The sequence below is a fragment of the Dipteris shenzhenensis genome, chromosome 31 (genome assembly GCF_047967505.1).
Source record: "Dipteris shenzhenensis isolate YYH24624 ecotype China chromosome 31, Dip_SZ_1.0, whole genome shotgun sequence".
NCBI classification, from domain to species: domain Eukaryota; kingdom Viridiplantae; phylum Streptophyta; class Polypodiopsida; order Gleicheniales; family Dipteridaceae; genus Dipteris; species Dipteris shenzhenensis.
The window spans coordinates 27,562,329-27,589,545 of NC_141626.1; the positions used below are offsets into that span (position 1 = coordinate 27,562,329).

The window sequence follows — 27,217 nt, forward strand, 5'->3', positions numbered from 1 at the left end:
TATATACCACAGAAGGTCCACTGAGGAGAAGGGGTGCAAAATCACGTCAGGGCGCCATAGCTTGTCTCTCCATTTTCGACTGGTTTTTCTCTATTTTCAGCTTGAATATGCAGCCATTGCTGCTCAGATTTCAGCACAGGATAGCTCTAGGTATGGACAAGCTCCCTCTGAAAGGAATTAGAGAAGCATGGAGCATTCTGAGAGAAAACGCAAGAAGAAAGGTCGACGATCTACGTGAAATGGCAATGAGAGGCGATAATTCTTCAATTCCTTGCAACCAGGGGTTCGCCCCTTCGAGGTGTGTCTCCAGCAAGAAGGGCATGGAGAATGGCAGAGAAACGGAGGAGAACAAGCTTAAGCAAATTTTGGGAAGAAGAGGAAGAGATGGTGAAGAAGAAGATGGAGAAGAAGATGATGATGTGGCGGAAATGGGATCAAGGGGGATCAAATGGCTCTGATACCATGTTGGTAAACTGAAAGAAAAGAGTAGAGTGAACACAAATTCAGAATACTTCCATATAGAATGAAGAAGAGTGAGGTCCTTATGTAAGCACCCCTTACATGCTCACTGACATCACTGATGACTTCAGAGCTCCACAATCATCTCCTCAATCTGCTCCTAGATTCTCTCAATCATCCTATGTGGCTTTCCACCACCTAACTGTGCTTATGGGCACCTAACTGTGCCTCTAGCACTCACACATAGAAACCAAGGTGTGCCTGAGGCATACACCTTGAGATATCCCAACAGATATGGCCAAGCCAACTATAAAAACCACATGTCTTAGTTAGGCTATTCAAATTGCTTTAAAATAATTAAATATATAAGCTTATTTACATATTAACATTATTTCTTTGTTTTATCAATACAAGGCAAGATTCACACACATCCGCGGACATATAGAGAGCAAGGTCATCCCCCAATAAGATTCGAGAGCCTATGGAGAGGGGCTTCACGCACGAGCGAACATGGGTGCGGTCAATCCAATGTGGATGAAATTTAAAGTTTTCTTGGGCGGTCTCAAAAGGCCGCCCAAAAGCATGTCCATGCTCAAAAAAAAGGCAACCATTGGGCGCAGCAAGATTTGAACCCACAAAACCCACGATCTCATTTATGAGAGACATAGACCCTACCACCACACCACTCTTTTATTGGTGCCATACTCCCACTATTGGATTCTTATCTGGACACGTGTGAATCAAAGGGTGGATGGGGGGTCCTATCGCGGAGATGAGTTGTCCACGGATGGTGTGAATGGGGCCTAATTAAGAGACATGAGCAAAGACTATGATGGGTCAAACTGAGATATGAGACCTTTCATCGATTGAGGGACTTTCCAAGGATTATCATCAAAACTCTCAATCAGCAGTAACTCATATGAGATCTTCCAGCATTCAAGAATTTGCCAACTATTATCAATCAAAACTCTCAACAAGCCAAGATCTACTGGACGACTATGATATGTTTTGAACAGAAACATCTGACTCGGTAGTATTTGATGGTGAGCTCCAAAGCCAGAGTCACTGCACCATCTTTGAGAGCCTCAACTTCCAAGCAAAAAAGTTGTTCCTCAGCAATGCAGCTATATGCATCAGCAGCCAGACTCTACCTTCTTTCACCACCCTCTTCCAATAGCTTTCACAGACCCCATCCTCATCTCAACAACAAAACTGCAAGAGCTTCTACGGATCAGCACCTCCTATCCATTCCCAACGTACCCATTTTCCTTGAAACAGCTCCGCTCTTTCTGATGACTTTGTCCCAGCGTTGCAGAGGCCATGCCAATGACTTCCTCTACCACTTGAACATATTGCATTTTGGCTGCATTTTCTCTTTCATTTGCAGCAGCTACTCTTTCATCTGCATCCCTCATCACTCTCTCAACTTCAGCCCGTGCCTGTAATACGATTAGCCTGATCAGAGGTCGGTAAGAAAGGACAAAAGAGAAAGCCATGTCTAATATAGAATATGAACCGCCATTTAACGTTTGGCGTGTTACACTCCAAGTCGCGAAGTGGTGATCTGATCAAAAGATTATGAAGTACATCCTTAAAATCACAGGAAGAATGACACTAGAAAAATGTGAACTTAGAAAATGGCGCTACAAACAGGGCAACATGATGATGAGATCGCTAAGTGTCAATCAACGGTATAACTTTGCATGCCTATGAAACTCCTAACTCAACCTTGCGACATAATATTAATAATAGGAATCCTATCCAAAGAACATATGCAGAATATATACCATACACTTTGTAAGAAGGAACTCACCAAAACTGTACGGACCCCTACGATTGAACTTAAGCATCCCTCCATAGTTTTGAGTTTTTATAGCGGTCAAAACAGTGTAGGGAAAACTCTACATTTCTGATCTTAGTACGCAAGAAGGTATCTTGCACCTGCTACGCTCGACATGTTATCTTATTTTTGTATTATGGTCCATTTACGCCACCAATATGGCAGTAATATCTCATGACATGTTTGTTGCTCATATGGGCAAAGGCAATTCGCACCTGGAATTTCCAATGCCTACTTAACCTGAACAACTGCTATGTGAAGAATAAAACAGAAACAACCACCCCCTGCCCCCCGTGCCCCCAAAAAAGAAGTAAAAAAGAATAAGGAGGGGAATATATGTTAGGTCATTGAAAGCATTGCAAGCAAACAGATAGGAGTGTGCCCAGAAAATACCTTTCTGACCTTGGCACTGTCTATTCAAACCCCATCTGTGGAGATTATATGGCCAAGATACAAGTGGCATACAATTGCTCCTCTCTTAGAATACCCAAAACAATTTCTAATATGGTTATCATGCTCCGTCAATGTCTTACTATAGATTAGGACTTTGTAATGCCCATACCTGATACTAAACCCAGTTTTATAAACATCCCCTTCATCAATCATATCTGATGATATCCCATACATAGATCAATCTTAATGAAATACTTAAGCAACTACTAGCAATCTACGAGGTCATCCATCCTAAGAATGGGATATTTATTTATGATAAACTTACCTCAGCAAGCAGGTACAAACCCACAACCAGCCACTAACAAGGGGTGTTGAAATAGGGCAACGCTTGCCTATGAGCCCCATCAGGGGGATGGAAAAATGCATATCCTTGTAAGGATCTGTCTTGGCTGTCTCATAAAGATCTCTCAGAATGGTCCACGGCTCATTGACGTATCCACAATTTGGATGTGTGGAATGACGGAATCCATTGTAGTTCGTATGATCATTGCCAGGGCTTATGCATCTTTGTCCTCCCACTCTTCGGCATCATTCGGATCTACTATCACCATGCTTGGGGCATCCTTGACATCCTTGGGCCTCAGTTTTTCTCATGTCGTCACCTTCTAGAGCTTCCTAGTAACCTTCCAGATGGGATAGTTTGTCCCATCGAACTTTCCTGCATCTCCCAAGTTTGGTATGGGCATGGTAGTGGCCATATCTGAAATCGCAGAAACGGAGAATAGAGTTTGTTATAGCAGCCAACCAAACACGTGCACCTTACTTGAAATGGGATTGCCTTGAAGCTTGCAAGCCCAACAATGATGACTCTGGAGATGACGAGGACACTTCAGAAGAAGTGCTGCTATTGTGACACGCCAAGCCATTTTGCGAAGGATTGCAGAAAGAAGGCGGATCAGAAGAACAACAAGAAGGAGTCCGACTCAGATTCAGATGGTGATACAAAAGCCAAAGCTAATGTGGTAATTGAAGAACCTTCTTTATATATGAAAACCTTCTTGGATTCCACTTGTCTTCATAAACATTTGTCCTTTTAAAATTGACTTTTCATAATTGTCTTAAGTTCAATAATTAATTTTCTTTTCATAGTTTTATTAAATTGAATTTGAGTTTGAATTTCATAATTGTCTTAAGTAATTAATTGTCTTTCCGCTTCTTACCCGCTCTTGTGTTTATTTTTGTTTTCGTGTTTGTGTCTACGCTTGTCCAATCCCCCCAAATTAAACATGGCATCACGTCGCACGTCCAATGAGTACGAAACCCCTCGTAGGAGGAGACATCATGATCTGTACTCTCCAGAGGACTTTGATTCCACTCAGCCAACTCCTTAGGGGCCTAGCACTGCGACTCCCCCTCGGGGAACTCCTTTGCTAGCAACCCATGGCTTCGAGCCGGGAGTCCCGATGAGTTTGTCGCACAGATGAGCCATGCAGAGGCAGCGAGATTCTTCTCTCTGCTATCCAAGAGGACCTCAACTATTTCCTCTCCTTCACCAACGACTGGACCTACTCGACAGCCATCCCCTCTAGCCCCTTCGACCGAGGGGTCATCACCTAGGCATACCCATCGTAAGGAAAGGAAAAGTAGGAAGGGTCAACGCTACTGTGGTGACTCAAGAGATGTAGACGAGTCAACACACTCACATCCGTCTAGGTCTCCACTTGGTCATGAGATCGAGTACCAGTCAGGTCCTTGCCGTCTCCTACTCCCACTCCCACTCCCTTTGCTACTCCTCGCTCCGTAATCACTCACAATACCACCCCTGGCTCTAGCTCTGCTACTGTCACTCCCATGACTCCTTTCCCGTCCGAGGACCAGTACTATGAAGTCACTAGGGGTGGAGAGATAATAAAAAATAAAAAGGGCTCAAAAGTGATGGAAACCATGAGGCGGTTGATAAGCCACCACTTCAAGAGCGGCATAGCTACTGACTGGCGGTACCAAGATGACGAAAAGAAGAAGGCAGTCATCGAGGGATTGAAAAGACAATACCCTAACTCTCCAAATTGGGAGTTCAATGAGGATTACATGCGAGAGCTCATGTGTACTGTCTTGAAGCATCGTAGGTCAACCTTGCGAACTTCCATCGCAAAGATGCCATGAGTATCTCCCCTTTCCTATCCACCATGTCTTCCGGCTTCAACTCCACTCCCGTGGTCAGCTTCCACAACTTCCGAGCCAATAAATGACTCCGAATCTTCACTTTCCAGATTGGGTAATTAGTCCCGTCCAGGTTCCCAGACTCTCCAAAGTTAGGGATAGTGAAAGAGAGAAAACTAGGGGAGGAGGAAGGGAAAGCAAGGGCTGAAGAGGCTGTAGAGGTCGACATCTCTGCTGTTTATACCACACAGCAACGTCAACCAAACTCAATTTCAATAAACCAGAACTCCGAACGCACCTGACTGAACCTGAGTCACCCTCCTTCTCGCAAGGACACAATCCTCCAGTCGTGGAAGTCGATTCCCTAGAGCTTCTGAATCAGGGTCGTCCTTCAGCAAGGTCCCTGCCTTCAGGCTCCCACACCTGTGAGCCTCCTACTTGGGCTCTGATACCATGTTAGAAAATACCCAATAGAGGGTACACGCAGCGGAAGACTTATAGTAATGCCCAGGAGCTCACACAGTGTGGTGTGGGTGTGGAATCACAAACTTCTTTACTTATGTGCATTCAATAGATGTGTAGACTCATCAATAGACAATGAACCAGCCAGATAGAGAAACCACCAAAATATATATTTCCGTCCAAAACTATGGACACAATACAAGAGAGATAGATCCAGAGTCCCACCAATGGTGTGGTCCTCTGATCTTACCACAAGGTCCTTCTCCTATCAGCTGGCTATCTCTAGACTCGAGCCCGCGTGCTCCACCTGGAGCTTCTGTAGACTTTCCGTCCTTTGACCTCAGCTCCTTGCTGCCCTAGAAGACAGCCAAGGTCTCAGCCTCACACTGAGCTAAGTCTGCAGCAACACTGGTACTCCTTCAGCTTCTGGAATGTAGGCCCCAAGGGTTGTGCTCTGCTGCTCCTTTCTGCTCTGCTGGAAGCTGCACTGCTGGATGCTGAAATGAGGCCTGAGCCTCTCCTTTTGTAGGCCTAGGGCCTTGCTGAAAAAAAAACCGACCAGCCTGCAGCAGACTGGCCGACCAGTCTGTGGCTGGTCCAGCCCTATAAAGGCTCACAACTCGGGGCTTTTATGGCCCAAACTTCCAGGGCCTTTAGCCCTCCATTCAAGGCAGGGGTCCAGCCTATATAAGGCATGCCTTCTGCCCACAGACAGTCACATTTGCTGCTCCACATCTGCGCCTGCACATCCTGCGCCTCTGCCAGGCCCTTCCCAGCCACATGTCCTGCACTGTACTGTCCCGTAAGTCCTGCTGTCCTGACCCGCCTGTACCACGCCATGTGATCACTATTTATTCCGGGTTCCTTGTGCTGGCTACTGCTTCGCCTTTTGCTGCTGCAGATCCATCCTAGCTCTAGGTACCCTCCATCTCTTTGATGCTTGCCCACATGGCATCCAATCAGATGCCCATGTGACAGACACTCAAACCCTAGGTTCAGCCCCCCATGCTCTCCTCATATGGGGGCTTACAAATGGGGAGGTGACCTTTCCAACAGCTACCCCAGCACAAGACAAGAAAGGCAAAGCTGTTCGAATGGCAAATACCATCCACCTGAGCCTTGCCAGCAACCCCGAACCTTCCCTGGCCACTCAAGTACTTTGTGTTCAAGGATCGATTCGTGGAACAACGGTCACTATCCTTATCGACAGTGGCTGCTCTCATAACTTCCTAGCTAGTTCTATGGTCGACAAACTTCAGTTGACCACCAGTCCTAGTCTCATGGACTATCAGATTGAACTCGCAAATGGAACTACCTTCTTGTGCAACACCAGGATCAAAAACTTGTCTTTTCGCATCCAACATTATACGGACAAGTTGAACTTCGACATCATGCCTTTTTCTCGGTACGATGTCATACTTGGACAACAGTGGCTCTACGACTATGATCCATCAATCAGTTTTCGCAGCCATACTTTCCAGTTTGTCCACCAGGGAAAACTTATTCAGCTAATTGGTTCTAGGGACTCTCCTTCAACCCCAGTTGCCTCTACCCTACAAGTAAAGAAGTGGGTTCGTAAACGTCAAGTCAAGACTTCACTTCTTTTGGTTACGGCAGTAGAGGAGACACCAACAAAGGATTCTCCTGAATACCTCAACCAATCTTTTTTCCAGCCCTACCTGGATATTTTTCCACAGGAATTGCCAAAGCAATTACCACCTCAACGACCAGTGGATCGCCCAATCGAACTTATTCCTGGCAGTAATCCACCGTCGAAACCTCCTTATCGGGTTTCTTACACTCAAAATGAAGAAATCCAAAGACAGGTGACCGAACTACTCGACAAAGGTCACATTCGGCCCAGTCGCAGCCCTTGCGGATCTCCTGTACTACTTGTGCAAAAAAAGAATAAGTCAATGCGCCTCTGCATCGACTACCGAGCCCTCAACAAGCTCACTATCAAAAACAAGTATCCATTGCCTCACATCGATGACCTCTTCGATCAACTTCTACACGCAGCACAATTCTCAAAGATTGATCTTCGTTCAGGTTATCATCAAATTCGCATACGAAAAGGCGATGAGTATAAGACAGCTTTTCGAACAAAGTATGGACACTATGAATGTTTGGTCATGCCTTTTGGGTTAAACAATGCCCTGGCCACATTCATGACACTAATGAACGACATCTTCAGGCCTTTCCTCGATAAGTTCGTCATCGTTTACCTCGACGATATCCTCGTTTTCAGTAGATCCCTACACGAGCACAAACAACATCTTCACCAAGTTTTTGAAGTTCTCCGCGCAAATTCTCTCTACATCAACATTGAGAAGAGTGAGTTCTTCAAGACCCAACTCGAATATTTGGGACATGTTATTCCAGCTCAAGGCATCTCTGTGGATCCCAAGAAGGTCAAGGTAATCCAAAACTGGCCTACTCCTAATGAATGTTCATGATGTCCGCTCTTTTCTCGGATTGGCAAACTCCTAGCATACAAAGGTCTATCAGTTTTTCGAAATTGCAGCTCCTATGTCCGAGGTATTGAAAAGCACAGCAATTTTTCAATGGCTTCCCGAAACACAGTATAGTTTCCAACAACTCAAGCAAGCACTCACTACCACACCAGTTATGGCTATTGCTGACCCAAACCTTCCATTTGAGGTCATGACCGACCCTTCCGACATCGCTACAGGAGCAGTCTTGATGCAAGAAGACAGAGTTATTGCTTTTGACAACCATAAACATTCTGATATCCAAATCCGATACCCGGTTTATGATAAGGAGTCTCTTGCCGTTGTACATGCTTATCGCTCTTGGAAACATTATCTCATGGGAGCCGACTCGGTGGTTAAGACAGACCATCACTCTCTGAAGTATATCTTTACTCAGCCAGTCATGAGCGCTCGACAAGCACACTGGGTTGAGTTTCTGGCCAACTTTCACATGACCATTGAGTACATTCTAGGACTACGCAATGTAGTTGCAGATGCTCTCAGCAGGATAACTCTAGCATCAGCTATGGTAATCTCTACATTATCTGTGGATGTTCCGAATTCATTCAAAGGGAAGTATTTCAATGATAAAGACTTCGGCACAGCAGTACAAGTTCTTTCAAAAGATCAACCTTCGACCTCCGAACAGAAGATTTTCTCTCCTATTCTTATACGGACGACCTTCTGTATTATCAAGATCGCGTCTGTGTACCACATCACAAGGAGGTTCGACGTCTTTTGTTAAAAGAGCATCATGTAGTTCCTTATGCTGCCCATCCAGGCATCAACAAGACTTATAGGTTACTCAGTGCAACATACTATTGGCCTCAGATGAAAAGCGACGTCATCAAAATGGTAACATCTTGCTTATCTTGTCAACAAATGAAAGCAAGCCGACGACTTCCAACAGGACTTCTTCAGCCTCTTCCAGTTCCAACTGAAAGGTGGGAAAGTATTTCCATGGATTTCATTACAACACTACCACGATCCTCCAAAGATAACACTCAGATTATGGTAATTGTTGATCGATTGTCCAAAATGGCACACTTTGTTGCTTGCAAAAGCAGTGCACAGGCTCCGAACATCGCCAAACTCTTCATACAACACATCTTCCGACACCATGGATTGCCCAAGAACATCATATCCGACAGAGATCCTACGTTTACCAGTCACTTTTGGATTTCACTGTTTGAATCTTTGGAAACAACTCTACTGTTCAGTTCAGCCTACCACCCAGAATCAGATGGCCAGACTGAAAGAGTCAACCAAGTTCTGGAAGAAATGCTTCGACATTATATTCACTCACGCCTAGCAGCTTGGAAAGAGTATCTACCACTCCTTGAGTTTTCTTATAATAACTCTTTCCATAGTGCCATCAGCATGACTCCATTCCAAGCAGCTTATGGACACACTCCGATTGTACCAACGAATTTTGTACTTCAACATCGAGTGGCCCTAGTTGATCAACTGGTTCACGAAATGCAAGACATTCTACTCCAAGTCAAGGATCATATGCGAAAAGTGCAAGAGCGGTATCAACGGTCTGCCAACAAACATAGGCGTCACCTGGAATTTAACACTGGTGACATGGTGCTATTATTTGTAGCCCCACATCGCTATAAGACGGTTAAGTCTGTGTTTCCTAAGTTGCGACCAAGATACTATGGACCTTTCCAGATCATCAAGAGAAATTCGCCTTTAAGTTACAAATTGGAATTACCACCATCATGGGGTAAAATCCATCCGACATCTCATATTTCTTGGCTAAAGACGTACATTCCAGGCGATGAAGCAGTTCCTCATGCAGGTGATTATGTTCCAGAAATCGAAGACGATTATGTTCTCCTTATTCCTGAGCGTATTCTGGACCATCGACTGCGAGAGACTCGACATCGACTTATCACGGAATTCCTTGTTCTTTGGCGAGATCTCGACGACTCTGACGCTACTTGGCAATCTTATGAAGACTTACAGCAGTACCCTGACATTTTACAGCAGTATTTTCAGAATTTACAGTGATATTTTCTACATCAGTTCATTATCTCCACCAGGGTCTTATTTTGAGTGGGAGGGGATGTCACCATCTGTGACGTATTCCTTTCTCTATTTCTAGACTTATGGATGGTTTGATGAATGGACACTTGTGGAAGGGTATGCCCTTTCAACGGGACACTTCCTATGAGGCACAACCCTTCACAAGAGACATTCCATTGAAGAGACATTCCTATTGTAATGTACCCTCTCATCAAGGGTCACACCCTTCACAAGGGGTACACACCTCTTCATGCACATACACTTTGGAGTACACACCTTTTCTTGTGTGACTCTTCACTCTCTATATAAGAGAGGCCAAATTGTATGGATGACATACTACAGCTACACTACAGACACTCAAGCAATACAATTATTCCTTGTTCTCTGCTATTTCAGTCTCCTTTCTGTTCCTTAGCACATTTCTAAATATAGTAAATCTAGGATTTCTTACAGATCTCACGATCTGTGAGATCTGTGACGTATTCCTTTCTCTATTTCTAGACTTATGGATGGTTTGATGAATGGACACTTGTGGAAGGGTATGCCCTTTCGACGAGACACTTCCTATGAGGCACAACCCTTCACCAGAGACATTCTATTGAAGAGACATTTCTATTGTAATGTACCCTCTCATCAAGGGTCACACCCTTCACAAGGGGTACACACCTCTTCATGCACATACACTTTGGAGTACACACCTTTTCATGTGTGACTCTTCACTCTCTATATAAGAGAGGCCCAATTGTATGGATGACACACTACAGCTACACTACAGACACTCAAGCAATACAATTATTCCTTGTTCTCTGCTATTTCAGTCTCCTTTCTGTTCCTTAGCACATTTCTAAATATAGTAAATCTAGGATTTCTTACAGTGGTATCAGAGCAAATTTCGCTCCTGCCTGTAGGAAATTCCCTCCACCTTCTAGCGCCTATCTGATACATCTCTTTCCGCTAGAGGGATATCCGTGCACATTGTGCATGGAAGAGATGCAGAGAATGAGCGTAAAAATTTTTAGCACCAACCCTGCCTAAAGTCATCAATGGCCTCTCCATCTCCCACACATCACGAGTTGATGTGAATGGACACGACAAAAATCGTGTCTTTTCATGTGCTTGGACTGTCCCAAAACCAAGGGACGCACCTTTTCCACCATCGGACACATCTTTTGATGAACAGTTTTGACTCCTCACCCAAGGGACACACCCCATCGTGGCAAAAAGGACACACCTATTCATGTGGGGACACCCCTTTAAAAAATAGGGACACACCCCGGCCTTTCAAGGACACCTCAGGCATTATTTACCACACAATATCGTGTTCAGATTGCATAACCAGCCCATTTCGGAGCTTTGGCATCGTGGGTCTTCTGTGTCACGTGCCCTCCTAGTGATTTGGACCACATCCTATACCTTCTGCGTGAGGCACCTCAGTTACATTACTTCCTCAGCACAGTCCAGGTTGTGTTCCACGAGACACCAAGATACCCAAAACCCGATATTCCTCAAGCGTTTGCTGTCCATCTTTGGAGAGAATTTTACCCCTCACCTTCGGCATCTCCAAGGTACTCTCCACCTCCTTCAGCTCCCAGATATCCTGCTATACAGGTTGTACCTTCCCCAAGACAATATTTACACTCTGAAGGCACTCCTCCTCCTGGATATCCTTCATTTCCGACAGCAGCTCCTTATCCCTTCTCAGATCCGTGGACTCTGCAACCTACTCCCGTACTCTCACGAGCAATAACACCCCTTTCGGCATCACCAGTGTTACCTCAGACAGGACCTCCTTTACCAAATTTCCACAGGTGGTTTCATCCTGCCTCGCCTGCCCCCTCCAACATGAGCAACCTCAAGAAGCAGCCCGAATCCTCTTCCAGGAATGGTACAAACTAGAGCGCATGGTACAAACTAGACCTCAGATATGTCGCAACGCTCGCGTGCAACCTCTCCAGAGATCAAAGACTCAAGTCCAAAAAAGACCCCTGAAGTCAACGTACAAGGCGAAACACTACTACAACTTCAAATTTCCCAGCTTCAGGACACCATATCCGACTTGGTCCAAAAAGTCCAACAACTCCAAGATTCTTGCAGTAGCACACATACAGAGGATGACGTGACGCAACCAGACGACTATGCGGATTCATTTCCACCTGAGGTGGAAAACACTGAACTCCGTGCCCTCTACCGTTTACAAAACTAAAAGACTTGACATCAAACTTCCGGAAGCCTACATTGGTCAACGCAATCGCCGAACAGTTGACCAATGGCTCGCAAAATTACGCATGTATTTTGATACTGTTGACCTCACTGAAGGCAAAAAAATCACCTTGGCAGCCTCCCTCCTCAAGGATACAGCTTTTCTATGGTGGCAAAGACGGTTAAAGGACGACAAAAGTATGTTAACCTGGGAACGTTTTGAACACGTGCTCCGTAAGCAGTTCATACCTGCCAATGCGAACTTCCAAGCACGTTCAAAACTCTGACAGTTGGAGCAAACAGGCTCCCTGTCTTCCTACATCTCTGAGTTCACCACATTGGTGCTGGAGATTGATGGTTTAACTGAGGATGATCGCCTTCATGCTTTCATCTCAGGCCTAAATCCCTCGTTACACATTGATGTCCTTAAAGCAAACATCACCACCACAGCTGGCGCTGTTGCTTACGCAGAGCGCATTACAGATTTCCAAAACACAAGGAAGCAGAGTGCTAATCGCACACAGAACTCTACTATGGTCAAAGGAGCTCGCCCTCAAGATAACCTCAGATTTCGAAAAAACTCGGGTAATCAAGGGCAGCGACAGTCTCAAGATCCCCAGAAGTCTCAGAAATCATATGCTAGATTTCAACAGAAGCACCCCTCCAAGGAACACGTCTCTTCTTCTTCACAAAGTCATTACCGACATCCCCAACATAAAGGTGCGGCCACTGACAAGAAGAACAACTCCATCACAAAAAGACTTTGTACCATCTGTACACGCTGCCATAGATGGTTCGATTGTCCCAAGCGACCAAAGCAAAATTCCAATATGGAACCTAGCACTTCCCAAACAGAAGATGCTATCCTAGCACAAGACAAAAAAGGCAAAGCTGTTCGAATGGCAAATACCATCCACCTGAGCCTTGCCAGCAACCCCGAATCTTCCCTGGCCACTCAAGTACTTTGTGTTCAAGGATCGATTCATGGAACAACGGTCACTATCCTCATCGACAGTGGCTGCTCTCATAACTTCCTAGCTAGTTCTATGGTCGACAAACTTCGGTTGACCACCAGTCCTAGTCTCATGGACTATCAGATTGAACTCGCAAATGGGGTGTTGACAAAGAAGCTATATGCTTCACCACATTATAGTCAATGTTACAATGAGTAAGTGGAATTTGTTTCTCTGACAGCAAATACTTAATGGCACTATGCAGTGCATCACGCCTCACCTGTACATTGATGCATTCTTCCATGTAGTGGTCTTTGTCTTTTTTTCCAAAAAATCATTCTTTCTTTAAAATTTTGTGCTGCCATGGATGCATACTTGTCAGGTAAGTATTTTATAGGCCTCCACATCCTTGCCGTCAACTCCTTCTTATCCATTACCTTTGACTTTCCGGAGATAAACAAAGGGGCTTCATAGGTCAACTGTCCACGCTCACAAGCAATGCATGTTTCAAGCATCTCATTGAACACTTCAACAGGACAAAATATGATAGAAGTGTAGTCGGCATATATGTCCCTCACCACCTTGAGGCTTGTCATACTTTCTTCTCGCTCTTGAGTTCCCCTAGGCACAACTGCACTCAAAGAAGTATAGAAGTTCGTTAGTGTGTTGGCATCTGCTTTTGTGACCTTTCGCTTCAAATCAGGATTTGGAGAACCAAATGTTGTCCATATAACCCTTGCCTTCTGTAAGACCTCTGATGTTGAGGATATCTTACGCTTTCCATGGACATAATGATTAAGTCTTTCGGACTCAATCAAATACTTGATCTCATGCTTGAATATACAGACTGTTGCAGGATAATAATGGAATGAACTTATCTTTGCAAATTGTTCTAGAGTGAGTCTTTTGACCTCCTTTGCTTCCTTTGCGATCTGATTACAAGCATTTGCGATCTGATTACAAGCATAAGCCCAATGTTGACCATCAATGGGCTGGAATCTGCAATGAAGGGGGAATTCCTTCTTTGCTTCCTTTAGCATATTCTCACCTTGTGCCTCTTCGCCTTGTTCATGTGGAATATTTTTAAGAGTGTCTTTAAAGAATCGACTGAAGGTTTCCTCGAAATGTGTAGGCCCTGTAAATGTTATTTGATCTAGAAAACTATTTTTGATTGGACAAAACATTATTGGGCACAAGACCACATTGCTTGCCACAGGTTTCTTACCATCTCTCAAAGCCTTGTATATTTGCATTGCATAGGATATATCAAGGCTTCAGCTATTAGTAAAGACTGCTGCAGCTTCCACATCTTTGGCATTCACAAACCACGTCCTTTAACCCCAGATATATCCCACATCATCATCTGTAACCGCTTCATTAAGACACAAATTAAGATTTTTGATTGATGTGAGTTCATCCTAATCATCTTCAGCCTCGGGTTCTGAGTCTTCTTCATCTTTCTCTTCTTTTAACCGTTTTTCATCCACATTATCTCTCTCTACAGTGGGATGATGTCTTTTTTTATTGCTTGGAAACCAGGGGTTTCCATGCTTTAAGGGAGCGTCTTTCATTTGCTGTAATTGGATAATGACGAGAGAATCCTTAAAAGTAGAATGGAAAGAATCCACCTGGCCTTGATGTAATCTGCCAATTTGTTGCGTAGAAAAGGCCTGCAGATTTCTGTCCGGAGGTCTTTGTTGCAGTGGGTTGCGAGGAGCAGATCTGGGCCTGGCTGGTCCGGATTGGAAAACAAGAACAGGGCGCATTTAACAGGCTGTCTTCATCGCGAAGGCTGAACCGCTGCTGATCTGGCAAGTAAGGTGGCGCAACAAAGGGGGGGGCAGGCTGTCTATGGCGAAACAGGCTGCTGATGTCAATAAAGACTGGCGAAACAGATGGCAGGTTTCAAAGGGCTGGACCGCAATGAAAGGCGTCCAAGGCTGCAGGCTGGATCACGATGGAGGCTGGCGAAACCAGGCTGCAGCTTCCAAGGCAGATTTGTGGCAGCAATGGCAGGGAGTGGCGCTGATCTGGCGCTGCAGGCTGGCAGGGAACTAGGGCCGAAAACTGGCGAGGGCAAGGCAGCAAACCGGCGAGGGGCAGGGGCTGCATATGGCGAGGGGGCAGGGCAGCAAAACGGCAAGGGCAGGGGCTGCGTAGGGAGGCAAGCCTCCTTGACGAAATCTGTACGGGCGTTGAAAATGGAGCGTCCCTTTTGTTTTTCATTTGTGGCTGCCTATGGTGGGTGGTTACCCCAAATATTAAAGGGTGGGTTTATTTAACCCTTGGGTAGTCTAAGGTTAGACCTAAGGTATGGGGCTGGGTTTTCCTTTTTAACCCCTCTAGGTCCCCTTTTTATGAGGTGCTTGGTTCCAAAAGGTGTGCCTATTCGAAGGGGTGTGACCCTTGGAATAGGTGCACCTTTTCATGAAGGGGTGTGTCCCTGTTTTTAAAAGGGGTGTCCCCACATGAATAGGTGTGTCCTTTTTGCCACGATGGGGTGTGTCCCTTGGGTGAGGAGTCAAAACTCTTCATCAAAAGGTGTGTCCGATGGTGGAAAAGGTGCGTCCCTTGGTTTTGGGACAGCACATGAAAAGACATGATTTTTGTCGTGTCCATTCACATCAACTCGTGATGTGTGGGAGATGGAGAGGCCATTGATGACTTTAGGCAAGGTTGGCGCTAAAAATTTTTACGCTCATTCTCTCCATCTCTTCCATGCACAATGTGCACGGATATCCTTCTAGCGGAAAGAGATGTATCAGATAAGCGCTAGAAGGTGGAGGGCATTTCCTAAAGACAGGAGCGAAATTTGCTCTGATACCACTGTAAGAAATCCTAGATTTACTATATTTAGAAATGTACTAAGGAACAGAAAGGAGACTGAAATAGCAGAGAACAAGGAATAATTGTATTGCTTGAGTGTCTGTAGTGTATCTGTTGTGTGTCATCCATACAATTGGGCCTCCCTTATATAGAGAGTGAAGAGTCACACATGAAAAGGTGTGTACTCCAAAGTGTATGTGCATGAAGAGGTGTGTACCCCTTGTGAAGGGTGTGACCCTTGATGAGAGGATACATTACAATAGGAACGTCTCTTCAATAGAATGTCTCTTGTGAAGGGTTGTGCCTCATAGGAAGTGTCCCATCGAAAGGGCATACCCTTCCACAAGTGTCCATTCATCAAACCATCCATAAGTATAGATATAGAGAAAGGAATACGTCACAGAGAAAGGAATACGTCACAGATCGTGACAGTATACTCCTCCGGTCTTGTAACGGTACATTGGGCCATGTGATACAAAAATCCAACTGCCGATACTGGTACATGACTCCAACAGAGGATCCTAGAACAATAATCCAACTGATAATGCCTTCGGTGCAAGGTCTGCTTCCTTGCATGGGCACCTGTATCGCACAGCTAGATAGCCCCCTCTCAAGTCCAAACTGGTATACTGTCGCCAGATCAATGAGCTTTAGTGCTCCAATGACAACAGACATATAGCAGCTCACAAGGATCAATCCGCTGTGTCTGAGTTCCCGCACTTGCAATCTACTAACCCATCTGGATCTCCAGCAACATCAGGCAATAGCTGCAGCAGAACACTAGGAGACCCCCTCTAATCTACCAAGTCATAACGTCCAAACAAAATAGAAACTGCTAACAAACTGCCACCTAAGTCAACGGGAACAACTCCTCGTGGCTTGAGACCAATTCCTCCCAGGTCAACTCATTCACCCTACCAACGGTGATCAGGTATGAATAGAAGGCCCCGTACTGAGAGGATAACTAGGACATGAGAGTTATGGCCATGTTCGTTGATGAAATCTGCTTCCCTGCCTGGAGGATCTGCTGCTGAAGTTCCTGTAACTTGATGATTTGTTCCTGCAGACCTTTTTAAGACTATAATATATCCAATCGTACAAATTTAGATTTTTTGTTGTTCTAAAGTCCAAAAACCTAACAAGGAGATAGCCTAACTCTCTCTCTACTCACTACTATCTGAACTTAGAGAATGATGCACTCAAAACACCAGTGGAACTATGGAGTGAGTGTGAGAATCAGAGGGAGAGAATACAGTGGGCCTCCGAAGAGGGAAAATAATATCTGAACAATGTCTAGCCTAGAGAGCTGAATACGACTGTAAAGAACAAATACTGTATGGAGGGAGGACCCTCACTACAAAAGAGAAGTAGAGACTGCTGTACCAGGTTGAACCGAGCTGAGGACTAACTGAAGAAGGGCTGAAAGGGGCTGTTGGGCTGCTGCAGACTCTCCAGCCTTGATCTTGACCCGTCGAGCTGCTGTGTTGTAGAGGCTTAGAGCACTAGAAGACTTGGATGAAGAATGAGGCCAAGGGGCTGGCCTTACATAGGCTTTTAGGGCAAATTGACCAACCTAGTCGACTAGTCAATGCCAACCATTGACCGGGTCAGTCAAAAGCCAACGCGTTGCTATATTTTTTGACTTGTTTTGTCTTCAGAGGCTGTCTAGCGGTGTTTGATGGCGCTATAGCTTGTAGGCAGCATGCCACGGGCTGTGGATGCCTGTGACATCCCCTTCTGGTTGAAATTAGAACTGGAGTATGATGAAAACCTCCCAATATGCTAAAGGGAGGTGGTTGACTGGGGTATTCCTAGCTCATGAATCTTGATTTGATGGGAACTGAATACTTGGCTCATAAATCCTCATCTGATGAAACTGAATACCAAGGTCTTCTCGTGACTTCTGGTAAGGATACTTGCTACAGGTTGATAGCCAGGAAGATGCTCAATGCGACTCTCATCTGTGCATATTGGTGATAGGGACAAAGGAGGATTTGTCATGAGGGAAGAATCCTAGTCCTACTATAGTACTACTATGTCTTGCTAGATCCTGACTCAAGCCCTCTCAATTACTAAAATCAAAGGTCAAGGCGGAACTTGGTTCTGATCATCTGGTCAAACTTCGAGCTGGTGCCACCATCGTGTCCCCAAGATGATGTCTGTTGCCTACATAGGTGCGATCTTGAGTGGCCGAAAGTCTATTCACCTTGAGATCTTCAGAGTGGTTGAAGCTACTTGCATGTTGCTCTCTATCTGCTGCCCCACAAATGCACCATTCAAGGCAATAGGTTCCATTGGCGTAAGAGTCAACTGAGCCTGCTTAGCTGCTTTGGTGGAAATGATGTCCTCTAGACTACCTGAATCTACCAAGATAAGGACTTTCTAACCACCCTTGTGTATGAGCTCAAAATTCTAAGCAAGCTCGTATGCAATCTCGTAATCCCGTGGCCTGAAACTTCTAACTTACCACTGGATGTCTATATGCAGCCCATGGAGAAACCTGCTCAGCTTCAGATTTACCTCCAACTGCAACTGTATAAACACTTGGATGAACTTATTGGCGTAATGATTCACTGTCTCAGTATCCCCCTGGCGCATCTCTTAGAACTAACTCTAAAAGTTCGTCCAAGTACTGAGGTGGTAGGAACCATGACTGGATGTCTTTCACAAATACCGTCCACCCATATTGAGGTGTCTCCTCGTCTGCAGCATAGTGATCCTTCTGCCACTTGAGCTACCAGGTGACCGCCTCGCTATATGAGGTGCATGGATGCTAGAATGCACCACTCGTTCTCGTACATAGGCATAACTAAAAAGTAACTTTCAAACTGATTGAGCCACAAAGTCAACACTAAAGGTTCTTGCTTAAAATGGTGTCCTTTCCGGATCTTGTCTATACCATTAAATAGTGGAGTTGTCCTTAAATTGACCCTCCCTATCTGGGGAAAGAAAAACTAGAGCTCTGATGCCAATGTAAAAGGGAGATAGCATAACTCACTCTCTCTTTGCTCACTACTATCTGACCTGAACGAATGATGCACTCAAAACACAAGTGGAACTGTGAAGTGAGTGCGAGAATCAAAGGGAGAGAATATAGTGGGCCTAAGAAGAGGGAAAATAATATATGAACAATGTCTGGCCCATAAGGCTGTACCGAGAGAAAACCCTCACTACAAAAGAAAACTAGAGACTGTTGTACTGAACTGAACCGGGCTGAGGACTAACTCAAAGAAGGGTTGGAAGGGGTTGCTAGGCTGCTGCAAACTCTCCTACCTTGATCTTGATCCCTGGAGCTGCTGCTGCTGCGGAGGGCTAGAGCACTAAAAGACTTGGATGAAGAATTAGGCCAAGGGGTTAGCCTTATGGGAAAATTGATTGACGTGGTCAGCTGGTCAACCCCGACCATTGACCAGGTCGATCAAAAGTCCATTGACAAAAAAATCAATGCATTGACTTTTGGACCAAAAAGTCAACTCTGTTTTTTGACATGTTTTGTTTTTGGAGGCTGCCTGGCGGTATTTGATGGCGTTGTAGCCTGTAGGCAGCATGCCACAACTATGGATGCACGTGACAAGACAGGTGCACACCACATGGCAAGTGCCACGTGGCAACCAACTGGCAAGTCTTCTAGTCAGAACAGCCAAGTGCACACCACATGGCAAGTGCCACATGGTCGGCTGGTCAACCTCGACCATTGACAAGGTCGATCAAAAGTCTGTTGACCAAAAAAAAAAGCGTTGACTTTTGGACCAAAAAGTCAACTCTGTGTTTTTTGACCTGTTTTGTTTTTGGAGGCTGCCTGGCGGTATTTGATGGCGTTGTATCCTGTAGGCAGCATGCCACAACTATGGATGCACGTGTCAAGACAAGTGCACACCACATGGCAGGTGCCACGTGGCAACCAACTAGCAGGTCTGTTAGTTGGAACAGCCAGGCGCACACCACATGGCAAGTGCCACGTGGCAACCAACTAGCAAGTCTGTTAGTCGGAACAGACTCGACCCATGCAGGGGCCTAGTCCACCAGTTCAAGGGCCCTGGGGGCCCGTATAAGGCAGCCAACCATTGTTCCAGGCTGGAAGCGGGGTAGAAACCCTCAGCCACCACCAGTGTTCCATGCCTAGATCAAACCGAGATTAGGGAGCATCAGACCCAGCCCTCATCCGCAACTCCCTATAGTGTTCCTACAGGCCCGGCTCAGCCCGAGACAGTAGCAGGGTCTGCATCAAAGCAGCCCTCAGTTCACAGTTCTACAATGAGGGATTCATTCCCTCCATACAGTATTTCCCCATTCTTTTCGGGTGAAGTTTTCCTTCCATACAGTACTTATTCTTCCGGTGATTTCCAATTGTATTCAGCCCTTTGGACAGACTTTATTTTCCGTCTTCGAAGGACCTCAATTGCCCCCCATCAGAACCGCTTCCACTTGTGTTTTACGAGTGCATTATCCTCTCAACTTCTATCTCCATTCAGTCAACAGTTAGTAGGAGAGATAGTGAGTTAGTCTTTTCCCTGCTACAACTTTGGTAGAGGGTTTTGGGATAGGCTTGATATATGGTATGTGAAGGTGATTTGGAGAGGTCACATATAAAGGGCTTTAGGCCATACAATATTATAGGGAATCAGTATACTCGAGTAACAGATAATCATAGATGAGGGGGGCAGGGGAGGTGTCCAAATTATGCTTGATTGAATAAATGCTGCCTATTAGTTATCCTCAAGTGAAGGGATGACTCTTTATCACATGGATTTTATCCTCAATACTCGAATTCGCCACTAAAAGCTCCAAGCCATCATATGGAATCTGGATAGCATAAGCGCAGTCGTATGATCACTTGCACTTGCATGTAGAGTTATGAATTTGTTCTTCCCTCTTCACGTTTTTGACCTTTTAGTAGTAGTAGGCAATAAGCTGGATAGAGCTCCTTGCTGCCTATAAAATTGAAAAGCGCCCTTTGATTGAGGAATTCCAGACCCTAGACAACTCCCAAACATCTGTTCTCTCTGAGTCCCACCCCTTTTCAGCAACTGCTGCAAGTCCTGGTCCAATAAACACAAAGTAGCTTTGGAAGATAATCTTTATTTCCTATTTATTGTATTTCTCAGCAATAGCGTTGCTCTAAGGCCAAGGATCTAGCTCCATATGACTCTCATGATTTTCAAATCCTTTGGGCTCCTTGACCCGAACCACAACAGTAGGAGACTATCTGGTCTTTGGAATATGACATGGAACTCCATCTCATTAAGGTGAATAATGAATAACAGAGTGGCTCTCTAATCCATGTGAATAAATCTTCCCATAATGTTGCCATTCCCCATCAGCAGGGCAGGCAAACAGGGTACAGCTGTAAAAGGACCTCTTTGCATGAATCCATTTAATCTAGGAGGGTCTCGTGCAATATCATACAAAATGCAGGCTTCTGGGTAAGGCTATCGAATGACAAAAATCAAAACAAATCCCAAAAGTAAGCTATACTAGGAACCAGAGGGACAAGTTACAGTATATGATATATCTGAACTAATGCGAATGCCATTACAAGCAGCGGCCAAAGTCAAGTTTTTTGGTCAGCACTCTTCTTCTGGAGTCGGGGGAAGAAAAAACAGAAAACTTGAGGCCCGTCCAGCGGCAGCAACTGACTGATAATCTTCAAGCTTCTTAGAAGTTTAGAAGGCACTAAAACGTGATGATTACCTCCATGATCGCCTTCCACGCTTCTTGTATTCTCGGCATTCTCTCCAGAAAGGTATCGTTCAGTCTTGCAAGGGATGGCAGCTCAACAATCGACGGCTCAAGAGATATGGTATCGTTCCGAGTTGACAGCGAGGCTGTTTGCATCTCACGGCGTATGGAAATCTCCTTTTGTTTCAATGTGTTACAAACCCGTTGGCGCGTGGATGCTGGAGAAGCCTCCTGATTCACGTCTGTCATGAGCTTCGACTCCTTAACTAAAGGTCGCTTCGAGACTTTGGCAACTTTTGCTCTCTTGGGCAGACAGAAAGTATTCTTCTTCTTCTTCTTCATCATCTTGCAAAAAATTTCGAGCTCCTCGAAGGCGGGAGAGGATACGAGAAATATAGCGGGAAATCCCAACATGCATTCCACGTCACCACACATGCATTCCGGCCACGTGGAGTCCGGTGTCAAGTGTTGACGATGTTGGGCCACATATTGCAGTCCATCAAGCCGCATGTTATCGAAATCAGAGGCGCAGGACAACCTAAAGTTTGCCAACCGTTGGAGGTAGGGGTACATGTTCCGATTGATTTCCCATAAGCAACGATCTTCATTTCTATTGGGTACCCCCTTTCCTTACCTGTGTAGTTTGTTTACATCCATCAAGCATCCGATTGCCTTCCTTGCCTGCCAAAAGTGTTGCATGTTCCCAAGGTGAGAAAGAGAGAGAGAGAGAGAGAGAGAGAGAGAGAGAAGAATATTAAGAGTCTTCGAAAGACCAAAAAATTTGTACAATGAGCTAAAAGGGTGGAGCCTCTAAGCAGGCATCAACACCCAAGGCGAATCCAACATAATCATAATCATAGATACAATGGCCTGAAAGGATGAAGCCTCTAAGAGACGTATACTTTGGGTTGAACCCAACATCCCCCAACGACACAAACCACAACCTTTACCACCAAGACCCATTCGGGTTTTGCTAAACTTTGTGGAGAAGGATACAATAAAGAAAGAGAACAACTTGACTCCGATTATATAGCCTCATGATCCACATTGGTTTCATCAATTTCAATTTGAATAACAACCCATCACCAGTCTCACAATCACCCCTCCAATGGGCATCTAATTATGCTATTGTGTGAAGGCAAGTTAGGTCCATTACTCCAAGAATATCATCCCCTGAAATTAGTTCAATATGACTAAGGTCACGTGGTGCGCTCCTTGTGTAAAGTAGTTTTCCTCCAATAGGCATTGTCGAAGGATATTCTAGCCCACATGTTTGCAAAATTGTCTTAGATAAAATTTGTGACAATGAACGACTGACACTTTTGAAATGTCAGAAAAAAAAAGTAAACCTATCGGATTATCCACCTCAACATAGGCCTTAGGAAAGACTCGAAAGCGTTATTACCAAGGAAGACTACTCTAGAGTTGGCAAGCATTAGCAATTAATGGAGGGAAGTAGCCGTGGGAGCCTTTTTCAAATATTTGACTCAAAAAAGACAATCATTATCTTGTTTGAGCCACTAAAGCTTCTGTCATCATCTCAATGTATGAGGAATTGTGACTCTACAATGAAATGTGACCATTTTATTCATTTGATTCTTACTCTAAGATCTTGCAAGTGGTCAGTTGGCCTCGAAGATGTTTGTCTCTAGCCCCAAGTATATTGGGAGTTTTCAATGTTACTGTTTTGCACTATTCTTTTCTTACATGATACTTATCGAGATGCTAACTGAGCTACAAAACTCCAAATGGAGATATGACACTACTCCTCCCACACTTGTAACTATGATTTATTGATTACTCCTTTGATTATACTTTGGACCAATGCACACACAAGTTTAATGCTATGGCTTGCAAATATTCTGCTTAGTTGGGCAACTAAACAACACTCCTTTAAAAAATTGATGTGCTCTGTGATCCATTTTTGACAAATCCATATTTGGAGCATTAGACAAAAAGTGATGCCACTTTGGAGCTTTTTCTCTTTTATTGCAAATGACGATCCATCTTCCTATCGAGAAAGTCTAATTTATTTTTTTTCATAATGAGGTGGTAACATACGATTCAAATTTTAGAAAAATCGTATATAATTTTATTAATGGAAAGACTAATCCATTGTCTAGAAGCACTTTTTGAGACGTACGCTACGCTAGCTTGTACCTGAATTTTGGATAACCATGTTCAATAATGCATTCTCTAGCCCCTACCAACTCTCACCTATTTCCTCATCTATACTTCCCGTCTACCTATTCTAAACACACCTAAATCTCAACAAATTATTACATGCATATAACTTAACCGAGATAAACCAGTTACCGAGCAAAATTCTATGAGCAAAATTATTCTCTAAGCAAAGCTTGCCAGTTTTTTTGAGATATGACTAAGGAAATAAAATTCCCTAAAAGGTGGTGGAACTACCTTCATCCTGTCATGAAAGCTCTCGAGATCCTATGGATTGCCACATGCCAACATCTTGTGAAACCAATCCACTTTATATCTTGAACATCACTCTAGGGGTTTCCACCATGAATGGCCCAAAACATTTTGCGCCAGATTACCTTTTTTTTGCCCAAAAATGGGGGTAGTGAACTTGTCTACAAATTTTTTCTTTTGGCCCAAAAATGGTGGTAGAGACACCCCTCAACATTGGCATTAGGGATCTAGAACCATTTTTCAGCCCAAAAAACAGTTGTAGACCCCTAATGCCAATGTTGGGGGTCTACAACAGTTTTATTGGGCTCAAAAAAGGCAATGGAGGCACTAAAATGGTTGTAGAACCCCAACATTAGCATTGGAGTGTCTACAACCATTTTTTGACCCAAAAAATTTAGTTGTATACCCCCCAACGCCAGCATTGGGAGGTCTACAACCATTTTGGGGCCCCAAAAAAACTCTTATAGACCCCCCAACGTTGGCATTGGGGGGTCTATGATTATTCTTTTAAGGCTTGAAAATGGCGGTGAAGGCTTGAAAATGGTTGTAGGTCCCCCAACACTTTCGTTGGGGGGTCTACAACCATTGGGGTCTTGAAATTGGCGGTGGGGGCTCCAAAACGAGATTGTAGACCCATGCCTTGGGGGGTCTATAGCCGTTTTAAGGCCTCCTCTGCCATTTTTAGGCCCAATTAAAAAAAAAGGCCCAACAATTTTGGGGGGGAAATGGTGGTGGAGGTTCCAAAATGGTTGTAGACACTTCAATGCCATGGTTGGTGGGCCTACAATCATCCTGGAGCCTCCACTACTATTTTTGCGCCCAAGTTTTTAAAATATTCTTTTGGGCACAAAAAAGATGGGCTGGAGCACCAACATTGGGTGTTTGCAACCATTTTTGTGCACTAATCGGGAGGTCACGATCATTTTTAGTCCTAACATTGAGTTCTCATAAAAAGTGGTCATGGTTCAAGAATGGTTGCAAAGTCTCAACATTAGACTACTAGCATTCAATTACCAAGCACAGTTCTTACATTTGAAGTTAAAGCATTAAACCATTCTAGGATTTAAATGTAAAGTCATTTTCCATCATTAGATGAAATTTGAAATATTTGAGTTTGCATTTAGCATTCCCATACCAGTGTTGAGCATGACTATAAGCAATACATTGACTACTACCATCAATAACAAGTGGATTGCATTCTTGTGTAACAAGGCTATTCAAATGTTAAACTGTTAAACATAATTTCAAGCATAGTTCTAGCATTTGGAGTATTCCATTTAACATTTTCTATTCAACTATAGACCTCAATTTTAAGCCATGTGTTAACTGCTATCATCCACAAAAATGGCCTTCATTGCTTGAAGATGAATTTTCTTGAGAAATAGACATCCTCAACTCAACCTAAGGACAAAGTTAATTGAAAAGGCATTTATTTTTCAATTGAGAAATTCTATTGATTATGATTGACAGCTTAGAGCCAAGTTTTCTTTTTCTCAGGCCTCATTATGCCACATGTCACAATTGTAGATGATGACCCAAGTTATCTTTTTCTTATCCCTCATTAAGCCACATTCACAACTATAGATATTGATCTTCATAAAGATCTAATGGTGTGAATCCTATGGATTTTTTGTTTTATGCCCTTTGATTTCTTCTTTGCTTTTCTTTGCTTATTGCCTTGGTTTTTGTTAAACTTCCAAAAAAATATCCACTTTGCCACATTAAAAATGTAGTCTAAAGGCACTTCACCACATTAAATAATAGGGTCTAAAGATAAACATCCAAAGAAAGCAGGCACGTCCTTGTAGAAAGGGTCACACTTAATGGTGCCCATCACATCGAATAGCAAAACTAGGGAGTCTTACCTTTCTCCAAGCGAAGAAAAATTAGAGCAACATGCCATCTTTCACTTTTGTATAGCTTAATGGTAGATCTCATTAGCCTCATGGGAAATACAAACTCAACCATCCACATCAAAGAAATGATAATTTCAAAAGTGGAGAAAGAGGAGCAATAATATGAAAGGGATTCTTTAGAGATATTGAATCTAATTCTTTATAGATATAGATATTGGATGTGCGATGAGGTGAACCCCCCCCTCTCCACCACCACCCACCCCCCCCCTCTCCACCACCCCCCTTCCCCCCCCTTCCACCAACCCCCCCTCCACCTCCCTCCATCCCCCAACCCCCCCCTTCATTCCCCCCCCTCCTCTTTTTCCATTCCACCCCCCCTCCATTCCTCCCTCCCCTTTTTTTCTCCTCTCCACCCCCCCTCCCCCCCTCTCTCTCTCTCTTTCTCTCTCTTTCCCCCCTCTCTTTCTCTCTCTCTTTTCCCCCCCTTCTCTCTCTCTCTCTCTCTCTCTCTCTCTCTCTCTCTTTCCCCTCCCCCCTCTCTCTCTCTCTTCTCCCCCCCCCCCCCCTCTCTCTCTCTCTCTCTCTCTCTCTCTCTCTCTCTCTCTCTCTCTCCCCCCGCCCCATCTCACCCCCTGCTTGCACTCCCCTCCCTCATCTAAGGGGCTTAAAGCCCTACTATTCTAAGGGCTTGTAAGCCCTTGCCTTAAGGCAAGGCAACTTGCATAGTGCTCGCCAGCGGTAGCACGCGCAAAACCGCTTGCAATGGCATCCGACAGCGCAGCCACCCTCCACCCGTATTCGGCGATGGTGCCCACCACATGACGGTGCCCGCCGCGCCTCGCCATTGCCTACCCCGCTCGGGGGCGCCTCCTCCAACACCTTCTGCCTCTTTGTGTGCCCCCGACTGTGCCACTCGTCGCTCAAGGCCTCCAACCCGCCGCCCTCCCTCCTACCATTCGCCATCTCTCCCTCCCCTCCTACTCCTGCCCCTCCCCACTCCCCTTTACCTCCAACCCTCCGCCTCTATTCGCAAAACTGCACCCTCCCTCCTCTCTGACGCTGCCGTGCGACGACACCCGCCCCTCCTTCAAATTTTTGAATTATTATTTTATTTGTTATTATTTATTTAAAAAAACACCTAATCTAACCCTAGGATTAATCCTAGGTAGGTTACTTTAACCTAGGATAAATTAGTTTAAACTTAGTTTAATTAGTTGTAACCAGGGGTAGGTTAGAACCTTAGGCTAGCTTAGTCTGTTAGGTTAGGTTATTGACCTAGGTTTAGTTAGTATTACCCCCTAGTTAGTTTAACTAACTTCAGTTAGCTCTAGTTAGTATAACTAAATGGACATAGTTAGATTAGCTAAAGGAACTGTCAAGTTACAATAACTAGATAGTTAGGGCAATTAGGTTAGTTAGACTAACTGGGCC

At 44.6% G+C, this 27,217-nt stretch overlaps 1 protein-coding gene across 1 annotated transcript; it reads right to left on the bottom strand.

Moving 5' to 3' along the window:
- Window positions 1–1,382: 1,382 nt before the first annotated feature.
- LOC147881284 (uncharacterized) lies at window positions 1,383–21,996 on the bottom strand. The gene is made up of 2 exons (XM_087370270.1): window positions 21,510–21,996; window positions 1,383–1,898 (listed from the first exon to the last, which is right to left on the bottom strand). The coding sequence occupies exons 1-2, from the start codon at window positions 21,930–21,932 to the stop codon at window positions 1,701–1,703; spliced, it is 621 nt and encodes a 206-aa protein (XP_087226396.1). The 5' UTR covers window positions 21,933–21,996; the 3' UTR covers window positions 1,383–1,700.
- Between the last annotated feature and the right edge of the window lie 5,221 nt (window positions 21,997–27,217).